Source organism: Lupinus angustifolius, chromosome LG12 (genome assembly GCF_001865875.1).
Source record: "Lupinus angustifolius cultivar Tanjil chromosome LG12, LupAngTanjil_v1.0, whole genome shotgun sequence".
Classification (NCBI taxonomy): Eukaryota; Viridiplantae; Streptophyta; class Magnoliopsida; order Fabales; family Fabaceae; genus Lupinus; species Lupinus angustifolius.
The window spans coordinates 15598989-15614423 of NC_032020.1; the positions used below are offsets into that span (position 1 = coordinate 15598989).

At 33.9% G+C, this 15435-nt stretch overlaps 2 protein-coding genes across 5 annotated transcripts; one reads left to right on the forward strand and one right to left on the reverse strand.

Annotated features, from left to right (window-relative positions):
• LOC109362269 (betaine aldehyde dehydrogenase 1, chloroplastic-like) lies at positions 324-11716 on the forward strand. Of its 4 annotated transcripts, XR_002109383.1 has the most exons (16): positions 324-557; positions 645-787; positions 870-950; positions 1252-1400; positions 1889-1981; positions 2057-2180; positions 2320-2385; positions 2552-2618; positions 2800-2876; positions 3057-3170; positions 3511-3588; positions 3687-3838; positions 3954-4014; positions 4101-4207; positions 4742-4892; positions 5021-5116. XR_002109383.1 is itself a non-coding variant. In XM_019607947.1 (15 exons), the coding sequence occupies exons 1-15, from the start codon at positions 449-451 to the stop codon at positions 4830-4832; spliced, it is 1512 nt and encodes a 503-aa protein (XP_019463492.1). In that variant the 5' UTR covers positions 324-448; the 3' UTR covers positions 4833-4943. The 4 variants fall into 4 exon arrangements, 3 of the variants coding, with proteins under 3 accessions (XP_019463492.1, XP_019463491.1, XP_019463490.1); XM_019607947.1 differs by lacking the exon at positions 5021-5116 and having other exon boundaries at positions 4742-4943; XM_019607946.1 differs by lacking the exons at positions 645-787; positions 870-950; positions 1252-1400; ... (10 more) ...; positions 4742-4892; positions 5021-5116 and adding exons at positions 7247-7389; positions 7470-7550; positions 7805-7953; ... (9 more) ...; positions 10691-10797; positions 11423-11716 and having other exon boundaries at positions 350-557.
• LOC109362270 (E2F transcription factor-like E2FE) lies at positions 12198-15373 on the reverse strand. The gene is made up of 9 exons (XM_019607949.1): positions 15003-15373; positions 14720-14918; positions 14453-14509; positions 14096-14195; positions 13595-13662; positions 13426-13498; positions 13266-13327; positions 12693-13083; positions 12198-12469 (listed from the first exon to the last, which is right to left on the reverse strand). The coding sequence occupies exons 1-9, from the start codon at positions 15071-15073 to the stop codon at positions 12381-12383; spliced, it is 1110 nt and encodes a 369-aa protein (XP_019463494.1). The 5' UTR covers positions 15074-15373; the 3' UTR covers positions 12198-12380.

Consider the following 15435-nt stretch of genomic DNA (forward strand, 5'->3'; position numbering starts at 1 on the left):
ATCGCAATGTGCTATAAGGTGATTGTATTATGGTCTGAAGTAATTATTGAGTAATGGGCACACTTCATCTCGTAAATGCTGCAACTTTGCAGCGTAAGGCATGCAAGAAAGTTTGTAAAATCCCAATTTAGAAAGGAAAATTGATGGGTTTGTTTTGGAGTTTGTGAATAAAGTGATAGCATCACCCATTTGGTAATAATGATACACATATAACTGTCTAATACGTGCGAATTAGCTGCATTCATTGCCACCAACAAAACATTAATCACATGCCATACATGCTACACTATATATAGCACCAACATTTTTGGACCAAAGTTCATTCATTGTTTTACCACTTTGATATGCCATAGTTTTAATTCTTCCTTTTTTGATAGAGACCCACTTGAATAATTTCCACTTTGATAATTCACTCATACAGACACACACACACAAAGTGTTTGAGAAAATGCCAATTCCAGTACCAAGTAGAGAACTATTTATAGATGGAGAGTGGAAAGCTCCAGTCCTCAAAAAACGAATTCCAATCATTAACCCCTCGACTCAACAAATCATTGGTTTTTCTCTTTCAATTTCATTCCTTTATTTTACTTCTCATTATAAATTTTACATGATAAGGTAGCTTTTATTATTATGTTCTTCAGGGGATATTCCTGCAGCTACTAAAGAAGATGTAGACCTCGCTGTCGCTGCTGCCAAATCAGCCTTGTCCCGTAACAAAGGTGCTGATTGGTCTTCTGCTTCTGGCTCCGTCCGCGCTCGATATCTTCGTGCCATAGCTGCCAAGGTTCTATTTTGCAGTGCTATTTATTTCACTTGATTCAGTATCCACTTCAATGTTTTTCTAATACCTTATCGCATTCTCATAGATCACCGAGAAAAAGACTGAATTGGGCAAGCTTGAAGCACTTGATTCTGGAAAACCACTGGATGAAACTCTATGGGACATGGTAACCTTTCACATATGAAGGATGCTTAACACTGACATAACTTATATTCCTTTATCTGATTGTGGGGCAAATCAAAATAAATAAATTTGCTTTGGAAATTATTATTTTAAAAATATTAATGTCTTAAATATGCATGTCCATTTCCAATGCAAGCTTTCTATCTTAGTTTCTTTAAGGGCACTCCTCAATATTAGGCGATGATGATGTTAGTGTATGTAATACAGATTAAACTCTAAAATAATAGTTCATTCTGACATGCTTGTGTTGCTTATTTTGTGATTTTTTATTTTTTTTAATGTAGGATGATGTTGCTGGTTGCTTTAATTACTATGCTGACCTTGCTGAAAAATTGGATGAAATACAAAAGACTCCTGTTTCTCTTCCCATGGAAACCTTCAAGAGTTATGTTCTTAAGGAGCCTATTGGGGTTGTTGGATTGATAACACCATGGTATCTCCTTCTTTTTCATGCTTCATGCTAATTGCTTGTGCATTCGTTTTGTAGGCAAACTTAATGATTCCATGGATATGTGAACCAATGATCATCCTAAATTTAAACTCCATCATTTGTTGCTATTTTTGTAAATTTAAAAGTACTGCGGTACTGCTTATAAGTTTTCATATTTTTTCATTAATTCTGTAACTGCCGTATACACAGTTATATGTATTGATATACTCAAGGTTTTGTTTGTCCACCTGTTTTTTTGTGCTAAGAAACAATCTTAAGTCTGTTTACTTGATTCAGTATCCACTTCAATGTCTTAATATGCAAAACCTTAAAGCACGTGATGGTACAGATAGAAACTGCTTCTCAATTATAAGATATACTCCTCTGGCATCTTCATTTGCCTCTGCATGCGCATGGTCACATTTGGTCACTATGAAATTTTATCCAACACTAATTGAGTGTCTCCGATGGCCAATTAAATGATGTTTCAGGAACTATCCTCTGTTAATAGCAACATGGAAGGTTGCTCCAGCTCTGGCTGCTGGTTGTGCTGCAATATTGAAGCCATCTGAATTGGCATCTGTGTATGTTCTCTTCAATTGTTTCAATTTTGCTTCTTTGTTATGTCATTTTCTCATATGTACTATATACTACTTTAGGACCTGTTTAGAGCTGGCTGAAATATGCAGAGAAGTAGGCCTCCCTCGAGGTGTATTAAACATTCTCACTGGATTAGGCCCTGAAGCTGGTGCCCCTTTAGCATCCCATCCTGACGTAGACAAGGTTAAATTGCCCTGAAGGTTTTAGTAGGACTGAAATTATATAGGGTTATATCCTGTTCTATTTCTCGAAAATGTCATTACTATCATGTCCTTAAGTCTGAAACGTTACTATCAAATCATGGCAAACTTTTTTCCAACAGATTACTTTCACTGGTAGCAATGCAACTGGGAGCAAGATTATGACAGCTGCAGCTCAGCTGGTCAAGGTATTTTTAAGCAGTATTATCTGCAAATTATGTGCAGCTAATATTGTCCTTCTGTTTTGATAGATTGAAGAACTCCTTCAGAATAGGAGATCTAATAGGAACCCCACGTTTTCATCATCTTTTCTTCAAGAGTTCATGTAATATCGTCTTTGTGGTTTCTTGGCAGCCTGTTTCACTAGAGCTGGGTGGAAAAAGCCCAATCGTTATTTTTGAGGATGTTGACCTCGATAAGGGTCAGTGCCTTCTCAAGTATAGCTGTTATGGTCAACCTGTATTTTCTTGCTTTATGGAATCAAAAGTCATTGAATACTGATCGTGGATGAGTAAACTTTTGTATCTAAAACATATTGCATGATTTAAAAAGATGGTAATATACAATTTAATATTTTTTGATCCTTTCTCCATGATTTGCAGCTGCCGAATGGGCCCTCTTTGGCTGTTTCTGGGTAAACGGTCAGATATGCAGTGCAACTTCCCGCCTTATTGTACATGTAAGTTTAATAGATAGATCTTAGTAGCATGCTCCTTCCATCACACATGTGTGAACAAGTGTTTTGAGGTGTCTTTTTGTTTTGTCTTCTTTTTTCTGCATATATGAGGATGGTCATTAATTTCTGCCAGAAATTATTTGTGATAAATTTGAATTAATAAAGATACTTTAATTGTCTCAGGAAAGTATTGCCACAGAATTTTTGAATAGGCTTGTGAAATGGGCCAAAAACATCAAAATTTCAGATCCCTTTGAGGAAGGTTGCAGGCTAGGCCCTGTTATTAGTGAAGGACAGGTGCATTTTCAACTTCTCACATGTATATACTAGATATTTACTCAACCTACCTTCGACTCCTTTTTAAAATTAAACTAAAGTTTAGTTATTTTTTTGTATCTTTAAATGCCTTCTTCAATACTCGAATTTAGAATGTATGATAAGATATCGTTAGTGAATAGTGTTTATGATCAAGCTGTGTGATGGATGAACAGTATAACTTTTTTCCTGGATAGCATTAATGGATTGTTGTGTGCATATAATTTAACATTTTGACAGAAAAGAAGGGACCCCTTCTTCTGACCCCTTCTTCTGAATAAATATTACCGAGTATCTAACATTTAGATTAAATATGGTTCAGTATGAAAAAATATTGAAGTTTATCTCAAATGCCAAGAGTGAGGGTGCAATAATTTTGACTGGTGGTTCTCGCCCAGAGGTATAATTAATTATTTCATTGTAATTGTGGTCAGTTATGTATTTCTGCGGTTGTTGAGAGACTTGAATGTTTTTTTTGTTGCAAATTTTAAATATCAGCATCTAAAGAAAGGATTCTTTATTGAACCAACCATCATAAGCGCTGTGACTACCTCCATGCAAATTTGGAGGGAGGAAGTATTTGGACCCGTTCTCTGTGTAAAAACATTTAGTACTGAGGAAGAAGCTATTGATCTAGCAAATGACACCATGTGAGTTGATGATTTTGTACAAATTAATATTAACTTCATGTGAAAAACAATTTTTTTCTTTGTTTGTGCATTGATGGTTGATATCTAAAGTTATATATACTTTGATATTTCACAGCTATGGCCTAGGTTCTGCTGTATTATCAAATGATCTAGAAAGATGTGAGCGCTTAAGTAAGGTGAGAGTGATCCTAAGTTATGATTTGAATGAACAAGGAAGCAGGATTATTTGTGAAATTGAAGAGTTTATCTTGCTTCATTGCAGGCTTTTAAGGCTGGAATTGTATGGGTCAATTGCTCTCAACCATGCTTCACTCAAGCCCCATGGGGAGGCAACAAACATAGTGGTTTTGGTCGTGACTTAGGAGAATGGTATGACCCTTATTTCTTAAATCAGCAAATTTGACATTAATCTTTAATGTCTTTTTTAAACTCATGGATTAGAGATTAAACATCATACCATGCGAAAGAAACACATGTGAAATGAAGTCTATGGATTGTTGAGTGCACTAGCATCATACCCTATTTGCAGTTTATTGACCATTGTATTTTGTGCAACCAAATTCAATCTAAAAGTCTACAAAGCTCACAACATATCATGGAACTAGTAAAGCCCTTGAACTGTACAATTGGAGTAATTAAAAATCATATAGATTTGTGATGCTTTGACCCATTTAAATTAATTATAGTAATGCTAATCGTCTTGTATAGCGAACAACAAAATACCGTGCTAGTTTCCCTAGTGGCTTACTGGTTGGGTGAATCTGTTTAAATTTGTATGTTCCTTTGGTTTGAAACTGGCATAATGTGAGAATTGTGTCTGAGAGACAATACAATAAACTCCTGCAAAATTGCAATTGAGAAAGCATGCCTTGATCTGTAAGCTTGTCTGATTTATTTTTTCAGGGGACTTGATAACTACTTGACTGTGAAACAAGTGACTCAGTATATCTCTGATGAACCTTGGGGCTGGTACCAACCTCCTTCTAAGCTGTGATAGGTAAATTGATGATAAAGTGGTGTTGTAATAACTGATACCAAATAAGGTGTGGATGATACCAAATTATGATTATGGTAGGGAACACTTGATATAATAATTTCAAAGCTGAATAGAAAGTTTGTTCGGTAGAGGTATTCAGCCAACCAAATACCTCCACCACATTAAAATAATAACTTTTTTTAAAGACAATAGCACCTTATTTTTAATTATTTTAATGGCACTGATGTTTTTGATTGATTGTGCACACTAGAGTTATTCAGAAAAATGATGGGTTTCTGTTTGGGGTTTTTGAATAAAGTTAATAGCATCATGCATTTGGTAAAGGAGGGCCATTATTTCTCACCATATGAATCACATGTCATATATAGCACCGACACAGTTGTAATTTTTATCACAATAGTTGGGAGCATAAACATATCACCAAGTCATTCAAATATCAACCAAATCTCAATATTACAGAAGTGGAGATCAAAATGACAGTATCAGGTTCAATTATCCAACAAGAATTATATTAACCACTTTCATAATTTGAGAGATATTCGTTTTTCAAGTTACAAAACCACAACAGTGAAAAATGCCATTTAATGCATAACTAATTCATTATTTAACATTTTTACCTCACTCTAGTGGTGATAGAAAATTAGAGAAATACGCTTCTATTTTCCAAAAAGAACCATAGCGTTTGTACTTATAGATTGAGAGATATGAACATTTGAAGTTGGAAGTTTTAATTAGTCCAAAACTGAGGTACGTCGACAAAAACACTAATCCTCATTAAATGAAAGAGATTCAATTGGACAAAATTATATTTAATTAACAAAAAGAACCCTAGCAAAATCATTTATTGTTTAGGAGACCCTAATTTTTGAAGTGGAAAATATGTTGTATCAACTCATATTGATATTATAGTTTTTTCTTACAGCATTGATTTATTATCTTTCATTCTTTGATTAATTAATGTCAATTTTAAAAAGATGATATAAATGAATGATGTATTGAAAATATAAAAATTATTAAAATATATTAAACTCATCAATTAATTGACATTAATTCCACGAGAATTATTAGCTATACAGAACCATCTTTGATTTTCCACATGAATGATAGAATTATCAATTAAAGATGGTGTGAGCTATCAATATTGTGAATACTAAATTTTTATGAGAGCCAAAAAACTCAAAATTATTTTTCCAAAAAAAAATAATTAAATTCAATAAAGTGATCAAGTTGTTTTTGAACTAAAAAATATAAGTAAAATATATTTATTCCTTTATTTTTAATAAAAAATCGATTAAATAAACACATGATAAAGATGTTTATTAGTTTTTTTACATTTTTTTAATTGGTAAACAAGTTTGAATATTAATAAAATATTGAGCATATAGAAGTTTGTTAGGATTGAGGTTTTATTTATTTCTGTTTATCTCTAGAAAAATAAACCATATGTGTCCTTAGTTAAAAGACACCACCAAGAAAGAGAGAAACACGTAAAAATACTGAAGAGAAACATGAGAGAATATGAGATTGTTCAAAATTTGTTTGTGTACCCTCTCTTCTTCTTTTTTATCTTCTTTCATAATGTCGAATGAAGCATAGACAAAAGGTCTGATATATTACATGAATATTTCTTAAATTTTTTCATTGTTGTCGTATGACCATCATTTTACATATTACAACAAATATTCAAAGTTCAAACATTTAAGTTCTAGCCATTAATAAAATTAGTTTGAATGTGGTTGTCTATCAGAAGAAATATTATAATCAGAAATCAAATATTTGCATTTTAGTATACTTAAAAACTTAATAAAGGTCCTTAACCACTAGGTCAACATCATGTTGATACATAAAAAGAGAGTAAATAAATATAATTTGCAATCTGATAGAGATGTAACAATTTTTTTCGTTTAGTGTAACAAAATATATCTATCACCATATACATTAGCAAGAGATGTGCAAGTATCACACGTAACTTAGTGTCCGGTAGAAAAGTACATGAAATGAGATAAAAGATGAAATATAAACAGCAAAAAATAAAAAAATAAAGTAGGAACATGTTTGTTGATGTTTTAATAATGGATAATAAAAAGAAAAGTCCACTAAAGAGGATTAAAGAAGGCTCACTCAACCTCGACCCGAGAGTCAAATCACACTGAACAGCTTTTCCATTTCAATAATCATTCACTGATACACACTAACTGTTTGAGAAAATGTCAATCTCCGTACCCAAACGACAGCTATTCATAGATGGACAATGGAAAGCTCCATTACTCAACAAACGAATTCCAATCATCAATCCCTCCACCCAACTAATCATTGGTTTTTTCTCATCCAAATTCAATTTCATTCCTTTTTTTTTTACTTTTCACTCTAATTTCGCATAATAACATAGATTCTTCTATTATATGATTCAGGTGATATCCCAGCAGCTACTAAGGAAGATGTAGATCTTGCTGTTGCTGCTGCCAAATCAGCTTTGTCTCGTAACAAAGGTGCAGATTGGGCTTCTGCTTCTGGATCGGTTCGTGCACGTTATCTTCGTGCCATCGCTGCAAAGGTTCTATTTTTTTCACTATTTTATTTCACATGAAAATACCCACTTCGTTGTTTCTTCGTAATTACCTTTCATTGTAACAGATCACTGAGAAAAAGACTGAGCTGGGAAAACTTGAATCACTTGATTGTGGAAAACCGCTTGATGAAGCTTTATGGGACCTGGTAACCTTTTACATCTTAAACCCCAAATAAAATAATTAAATGTTCTGTGTAGGAAATTTTACACTGACATCACTTGTATTCTTATATGTGATGCTTTTATTTTAATAACAAAAGAAAAATTAACAAAAAAATACTTTATTCCAGTATCATTGGATGCTGGTGTGTGTATACCAATTAAAGCCCAAAAGAATTAGTTTAGTTCAATTTGAAATGCTTGTGTGCTTATTTTGTCTTTGGTTATTTTTTTTTTGTAGGATGATGTTGCTGGATGCTTTGATTACTATGCTGACCTTGCTGAAAATTTGGATAAAAAGCAAAAGTCGCCTGTTTCTCTTCCCTTGGAGACATTCAGGAGTTATGTTCTTAAGGAGCCTATTGGAGTAGTTGGATTGATCACACCATGGTATCTGCTTGCTGCCTTTTCTTTTCTATGGTTCATATTGATTACATATGCATTCATTTTTTAACCAGATCGGCAAGTTTTGCGATTGCATGAATATGTGAATCACGATTGTCCTAAATCTCTATTCCATCATTTATTGCTATTTTTAGTAAATTTAAAATCTTAGTTTATTTCAGTTTACCCTTTTTATGTATTTTAGTAACTGCTTCAACTTATGTGCAATTATATGTTTGCTTAATTCATGGGTTTGTGTGTCCACCTGATTTTGTGCTGAACAATCTTTTGTCTTAATGGGTTTCCAAAATTGATACGGCATGTATGCAGCATCTCATCATTTGTGCCAAACCTTATACCACTACCACATGATGATACAATTAGGAATTGCTTCTCATTCATAGATATACTCCTATGGATCATCATTTGCCTTTGCATTCATAGATATCCATTGCTAATTGAGTGTTTTCAATGGTCAATTAAATGATGTTCTAGGAACTACCCTCTGTTAATGGCAACATGGAAGGTTGCTCCAGCTCTGGCTGCTGGTTGTGCTGCAATATTGAAGCCATCAGAATTGGCATCTGTGTATGTTCTCTTCAACTGTTGAAAGTTTGCTTCTTTGTTTGTCAATTTCTCATGCTGTATTATGTACAACTTCAGGACCTGCTTGGAGCTGGCTGAAATATGCAGAGAAGTAGGCCTTCCTCGAGGTGTATTAAACATTCTCACTGGATTAGGCCCTGAAGCTGGTGCTCCTTTAGCATCCCATCCAGATGTAGACAAGGTTCAATTTCCTTAGTTTTTTTAGCATAATTTAAGTTATATGGGGTTATATCATGTTCTATGTCGTGTAAGTATTGTTATTATGATGTCTATAATTTTGCAAAGCTATATCACATGATGGCCATGTTTTAACTTCTGCAACAGATTGCTTTCACCGGAAGTTCTGCAACTGGGAGCAAGATTATGACAGCTGCAGCACAGCTGGTCAAGGTATTTTTAAGCTTATCTCCAAATTATGTGTAGCTGATATTCTCCTTATGTTTTGATAGAATGAAGAACACAGATTAAGAGCTAGGATAAGAACCCGACATTTTCATGATCTTTTCTTCACGAGTTCATGTAATATCATCTTTGTGGTTTCTTGGCAGCCTGTTTCACTGGAGCTTGGTGGAAAAAGCCCAGTCGTTGTTTTTGAGGATGTTGACATTGATAAGGGTCGGTGCCTTCTCCAGTTTCGCTATTTAGTTATGGTTATCTCATATTTTTATGCTCCGCGGAATAAAATTTCATTAAATACATATTGCATGATTTAAGCCGGTGCTAATATACACTTCGATCTTTGTTGATCCTTTCTCCATGATTTGCAGCTGTTGAATGGACCCTCTTTGGCTGCTTCTGGACAAATGGTCAGATATGCAGTGCAACTTCACGCCTTATAATACATGTAAGTTTAATTGATAGATCTAAATATTCCACCACACATATCTTGAACAAGTATTTCGAGCTTTCTTTTTGTTTTTTTATGCATATATAGGGATGGTCAATATTAATTTTGATTGTGGTAGAATTTGGCACATGGCTAGATAAGAAATCTGCCAGCAATTATGTGTGAAAAATCTGACAACTAATAGAGATACTTTTATTGTCTCAGGAAAGTATTGCAACAGAGTTTTTGAATAGGCTTGTGAAATGGGCCAAAAACATCAAAATTTCAGATCCCTTTGAGGAGGGCTGCAGGCTAGGTCCCGTTGTTAGTGAAGGACAGGTACATTTACCACTTCTCCCATATGCATACTTTAGATATTTGCTTAACTCACCTACTTCCCTGTTTTTAAAATAAACTAAAGGATTGCTCTGTTTTTGTATATTTAAATCCCTTCTCACATATGCATACATTAGATATCATTAGTGAGCAACATTTATGATAAAGTCGGTTGTAGGATGCAACAATATAAAATTTCCTGAAAAGCATTGTTGAATGATTGGCTGTATTTTTTTTTTCATTTCAAAATTTTAACTGAAAAGAAGAAACACCTTTTCCTGAATGTTTCCATGATTTAGCTTTCTTTGACATATTTCTACACTGTACTTAGACCATTTTATTGATATAAGCATTTTGTTTCGTGAACGAAGAATATGCAATATCTAACAGTTAGATTATGTGGTTCAGTATGAAAAAATATTGAAGTTTATTTCAAATGCCAAGAGTGAGGGTGCAACAATTTTGACTGGCGGGTCTCGCCCAGAGGTATGAATATCTTTGTAAATGTCGTCTCTTATGTATTTCTGCAATTGTTGTGAGATATGATTTTTCTTTTTGTGCAAATTTGATATCAGCATCTAAAGAAGGGATTCTTTATTGAACCAACCATCATAACTGATGTGACTACCTCCATGCAAATTTGGAGAGAAGAAGTATTTGGACCTGTTCTCTGTGTAAAAACATTTAGTACTGAGGAAGAAGCTATTGATCTAGCAAATGACACCATGTGAGTTGATGATTTTCTACAAATTGATATTAACTTCATATGGAATGTGTTTTTTTTGGTGCTTTGATATCTGAAGTTTTGTATACTTTGATCTTTCACAGCTATGGCTTGGGTTCTGCCGTAATATCAAATGATCTAGATAGATGTGAGCGGTTAACTAAGGTGAGACTGATCCTATGTTATCATAGAAAATAACAAAATAACCAGATTGATTATGTAATTGAAGAGTTTATCTTGTTTCACTGCAGGCTTTTAAGGCTGGAATTGTATGGATCAATTGCTCTCAACCATGCTTTGCACAAGCCCCATGGGGAGGCAACAAACGTAGTGGTTTCGGACGTGAATTAGGAGAATGGTATGAACCTTATTTCTGAAATCAGTAAATGCGAAATTAACCTTGAATGTTTTTCCTTCTTCCCACTGGATAAGGGATGAGTTAAACATCTTAATATGCAAAAGGAACACATAATTGTGAAATGAAGCCTATGGATTAGTGAATGTGTTAGTATTATACCTTGCTGGCATTTTATTGACCATTGGACTGTGCAACACCGTCAATAAAACTGTGGAGATCATGACACTGGTGAAGCCCTTGCACTGTAGAATTGGAGTAATTAAAAATCATATAGATTCTTGATGCTTTGACCTATTAAAAAAAGACAGCCCAATGCACAAGGCTCCCGCTTAGTGAGATATGGGGAGGGCAGACGTATGCACCCTTACCTCCGCAAGTGGAGAGGTTATTTCCAGGATAATATTTATGATAGTCCTCTTATGTAGTGAACAACAATAAAATGTCATGATAGTTTCCCTAGTAGCTTGCTGGTTTGGTGAGTTTATCCGAATTTGTATGTGTTCCTTTGATTTGAAGCTGGCATAAAGAGAAAGCTGTGTCCTGGAGACAATACAATGAACTCCTGCAAAATTGCAATTAAGAAAACATACCTCCATCTGTCTGATTTTTGTTTCATTTTCTTCAGGGGACTTGATAACTACTTGAGTGTGAAGCAAGTGACTCAGTATATCTCTGATGAAGCTTGGGGCTGGTACAAGAATCCTTCAAAACTGTGATATGTAAATTGATGATAGAGTGGTGTTTGTAATAAATGACATCGAATCATGGGAAGACTTGATATAATATTTCTCTGTATTACAGCAGAACTGGTTTTATTGAAGTTTATGCTGGTTGCCCCTTGTGTTGGATTTCCTTATTAAGACATTTCTAAAGTAAAAAGGTCTGTAATAATAACAATGCTTCGAAGGGTTTCAACTACGATTGATTGTAGATAGCTGAGTTTCAGAAGATTACGTGATATACAAAGATAATGGATTATATGGTGTCTGAGGCTGTTAACTGTTAAGTCAATAATGGCTGAGTAATCCATTCTGTAACCTATATGGATCGCGATCCTCTCCTGTTTTACACATCCTAGTCATTGATGAAAAACTCAGTCTTGATCAATGGCTTGCATTGTATTTTTTATAAGCACTACGATTCAATCAGAAAATTAAAGGGCTATAATAAGTTCCTGTTGAAAGTGAAACGCGCCATTGTATTTCATACTCCTATTAAATATATATAAAAGGTTTATATTAAATTTTACAATTTGAATTTAATTAAACCAAATAAAGATTGTTTTCTTTTCCCTCCTCCCCTTTGAACCAAACAATGTTAGTTCATTTTTTTCAAGATACTCAAGTGAAATGCACTCAACCATGGTATTTTTGTTATAAAAGAAACAAAAAGGAAAACACTATTTAAAACATCACTCGAATTTGTGGTAACAGACCGCAGATTTTCCTGAAATAAAGGGTTAAGGGTTTTATAGTAAGTGATAAGGAATTTACAAGAACTCTAATAAGCTGGTGCATGGAGAACATGCATCCAACAATGACAGAAAGAAAAGTAACCTATCTATTTGACTTTCCAGACATGAGTTACAAATTTTGGACTGGCTTCTTTCCAGCTACTTCAGAGTTCCACGATTTCCATGCTTCCATGTAATGGGAGAAGAGTTCTTTCAAACCTGCATCAAAAGTAAGACAAGCCTCAGATTAGTTGGATTTATTTAGCAACATACTCAAAATTGGAGCAAGTTAAATGATAAAGTTTATAATCAATCTCCTAGTGCCCACCATAATACAAAAATTACCAAACAATCACCTTAAGCAAAATAGAGTATGGAATGAATAAGCATTACAGAACAAAATTATATATCATGATTTTGTGCAGATTAAAGCATTTATTACCTTCATTTTGATAGTTAGGACGATGGACAGTTGCAAGACTTTCCCAATCGTTAACCTGCTTGACATCATTATTCTCAGAAGCTCCAACTTTGTGCACATTGGCTGGAGCAAAAGGACCAAACTGATAGCTACTTGAACTCTGTTTTGTGCATTGTTTTAAATTGCTTTTATCTACCTGATTTATGCCACTAACATGTTCCAGTTCCTTTTGTTCCCTAGGGTTATGGCTAAACTCTCCATCAGTGAATACATCCACCTTATTCCTCTTAAAATCGATGTTTGTGATATCAGTTCCAAACGCCCTTTTCCTAGAATTGTTGAGATTTGAATTCTGGTTTTCTTTCAAACCAAGCCACCTGAATGCTGGTTTTCTTGTATCTGCTGTATGGGTCTGCATCAATTTGTAGAATCATGGTAAGCTTACTCTAAAATTATATTGCTAGAAATTTTATTAAACAAGTTAAACCAAAGAAGAGGATATGTGAAACACTCACTGCATCACAATATCCCAGGCTAAATTTTTGAGTAAAAAGATACATAAATAAAAAAGATAAATTTATAGCTGACTATCACCTTTTCAATAAGGTTCATGGAAGATAACACATTTGCAATGTCATATAGGCGTCTAACTTTCGCTGAAAAGGCAAAATAGATTGCAAGTGCAAAAGTTCCAAGCTTATTGCTTTGGGTCAACAGATAACAATCAAATCATGTAAATTACAATATCACTTACTTCTCATGATGGATGAATTATGGGCATCCCCAAGCAACAACTTTGCAGCGTCATCAAGGGAGATCAGTTCCATCTGCAAAGAGATCAAAGTTTTAAAATAGCAAGATCAACTATTGCATAGCTAAATAAAAAAAGAAATGTCAACTAAAATGACAGAAATTTGGTGTACATTAGAGCAAATAAAGAGCTTGACAAAATTCTGAGTTAGCAGTGCTAATGATTTTTCCCTTCTATTATCTGCAAAATAGCACAGAAACTGTGTAAGCCTGACAATATCTTGGATATTTTAGAGTTAACACCTCATTTGCACAAACAACATTTGTTCTATGTTTCGCAGTTCAAAGTTCTAGTACTTCTCTTCTCACAAGTAGCTCACAAACAAAACTTAATTATTTAACAGTTAATAGCTCGTTTCCACCAAACTACACTCATCTTATGTTTCACAATCTAAAGTTCTAGCTCTTCTCACAATGGATTCACAAACAAACCTTATTAGCACAAGTTATAAACCCCAATCAAAATAAAAATAAATAAAATAACTTGGAAAGTCCAAAACTGATAATGGCTCATTGTAACTCTCTCGTGTATTCTAAACAGGAATATAGAATAAGGCATATTAAAGTAGGTATAGAGTATCTTGAACTGCTAAAGCAACTGTTAATGTGATTACCATTCTTCTGCAATTTGGGAGCATCAGAATTAGGAATGCTCTTGTCATTCTGGCTACCCGAATTGGATAGGGTTTCATCGTCATCCTCATCATCCCACACCTAATTACCCAGAGTTAATTAATCAAGCAATTACTCTGCAGTAATAACAATAATAATGATGATAGGATTTTGCACTTAAGAAAGTGTTTAAGTAACCCAAAATGTAAAGTCAATCTTGAAAGACTTCAAATATTGACTCTTAATATAAAATACATCAATTCCTAAGATAGACTTTGCATTTTTTGTTGCTGTCAGCAAAAACCTGATGATAATAATAATAAATTAAACGCAAATGGAGATTTTGTGTTTTTACTTACTTTTGCATTGTCATTTACTCCCTGCGAACCCTCTAACCTCTCCCTTAAAGCCTCTTCCTACAAAACATTCATAAATCAGAACCTTTGAATCATGTTCGTTATCAACAATCAATTGCTAAAAACCTTTGTATCAAAAAAATCAAATAGTAAAATCCTAATTTGAAATTAAAATAAACTCGAGGTCCTATAACTCCGTAACAGTCAAATACTTCAATTTAATAACAATCAAATAATAAGAGATGAAATTCAAATTCAAATGAAAATGACCTTGAGTTCATGTAAAGCACCAGGAATAGCAGCATAGCCTTTCCAAGTGTATTGATTCTTTGCCTTTCTTGAAAGAACACCGATACTCTCTAAAACGTTGACGATGTCATAGATCCGCCTCCTTTCTACATCTAACCTAGCTGCGGCATCATCGAGACCAATCAAGTGGATCTCATCTCGATTATACAAGTTCATGAAACTGCAACAAAAGTAAATTAATTAATTAGGTTAGATTAAATTAAATTAAATTAAATAGAGAGAAGAGTGGAATTGAATAGTATACTTAGTGCATAAGAGGCCTAAGGATTTTTGTTTGCGATTATAAGTATGAGGCTTTGTGGTTGAAGAAGACATAGATGATGAAGATGAAATTGGATCTGATTTTGAAGTTTTGAATTTGTATTTGTTGACGATTTTTTAAGATAAATGGCGCGGGACTAGAATTTTGAAATATTGGTGAGGATTTAGCGTGCGAGATATATTGAATCTCAGATGCTATGGAAATGAAAACAGGAATATTTGATGGCAAATAATGCCGAATTTGAAGGTTTTGTTTTCAAATCAATACGCCATATCAACTTGACACTTGTTGCAGCTTCCTCCTTTCCTTATTCTCCTTCATCACTGTCCATCCTCAATAATTGTAACTCTTTCTTCTTCAACTTGATTCTCATATTTATTCATTTTTGTACTTATATACAAAAGTTAATTTTTTA

What these genes read in the sequence shown, in the direction of transcription:
- LOC109362269 (XM_019607947.1), top strand. Translation starts at nt 449, where the DNA reads ATGCCAATTCCAGTACCAAGTAGAGAACTATTTATAGATGGAGAGTGG. An exon ending in CTGTTATTAGTGAAGGACAG is followed by an intron (nt 3,171 to 3,510) that starts GTGCATTTTCAA and finishes AATATGGTTCAG; the next exon opens with TATGAAAAAATATTGAAGTT. An exon ending in GGTCGTGACTTAGGAGAATG is followed by an intron (nt 4,208 to 4,741) that starts GTATGACCCTTA and finishes TTATTTTTTCAG; the next exon opens with GGGACTTGATAACTACTTGA.
- LOC109362270 (XM_019607949.1), bottom strand. Translation starts at nt 15,073, where the DNA reads ATGTCTTCTTCAACCACAAAGCCTCATACTTATAATCGCAAACAAAAA. An exon ending in TCCCAAATTGCAGAAGAATG is followed by an intron (nt 13,663 to 14,095) that starts GTAATCACATTA and finishes GCTATTTTGCAG; the next exon opens with ATAATAGAAGGGAAAAATCA. An exon ending in TCCTAACTATCAAAATGAAG is followed by an intron (nt 12,470 to 12,692) that starts GTAATAAATGCT and finishes CTTTTGATGCAG; the next exon opens with GTTTGAAAGAACTCTTCTCC.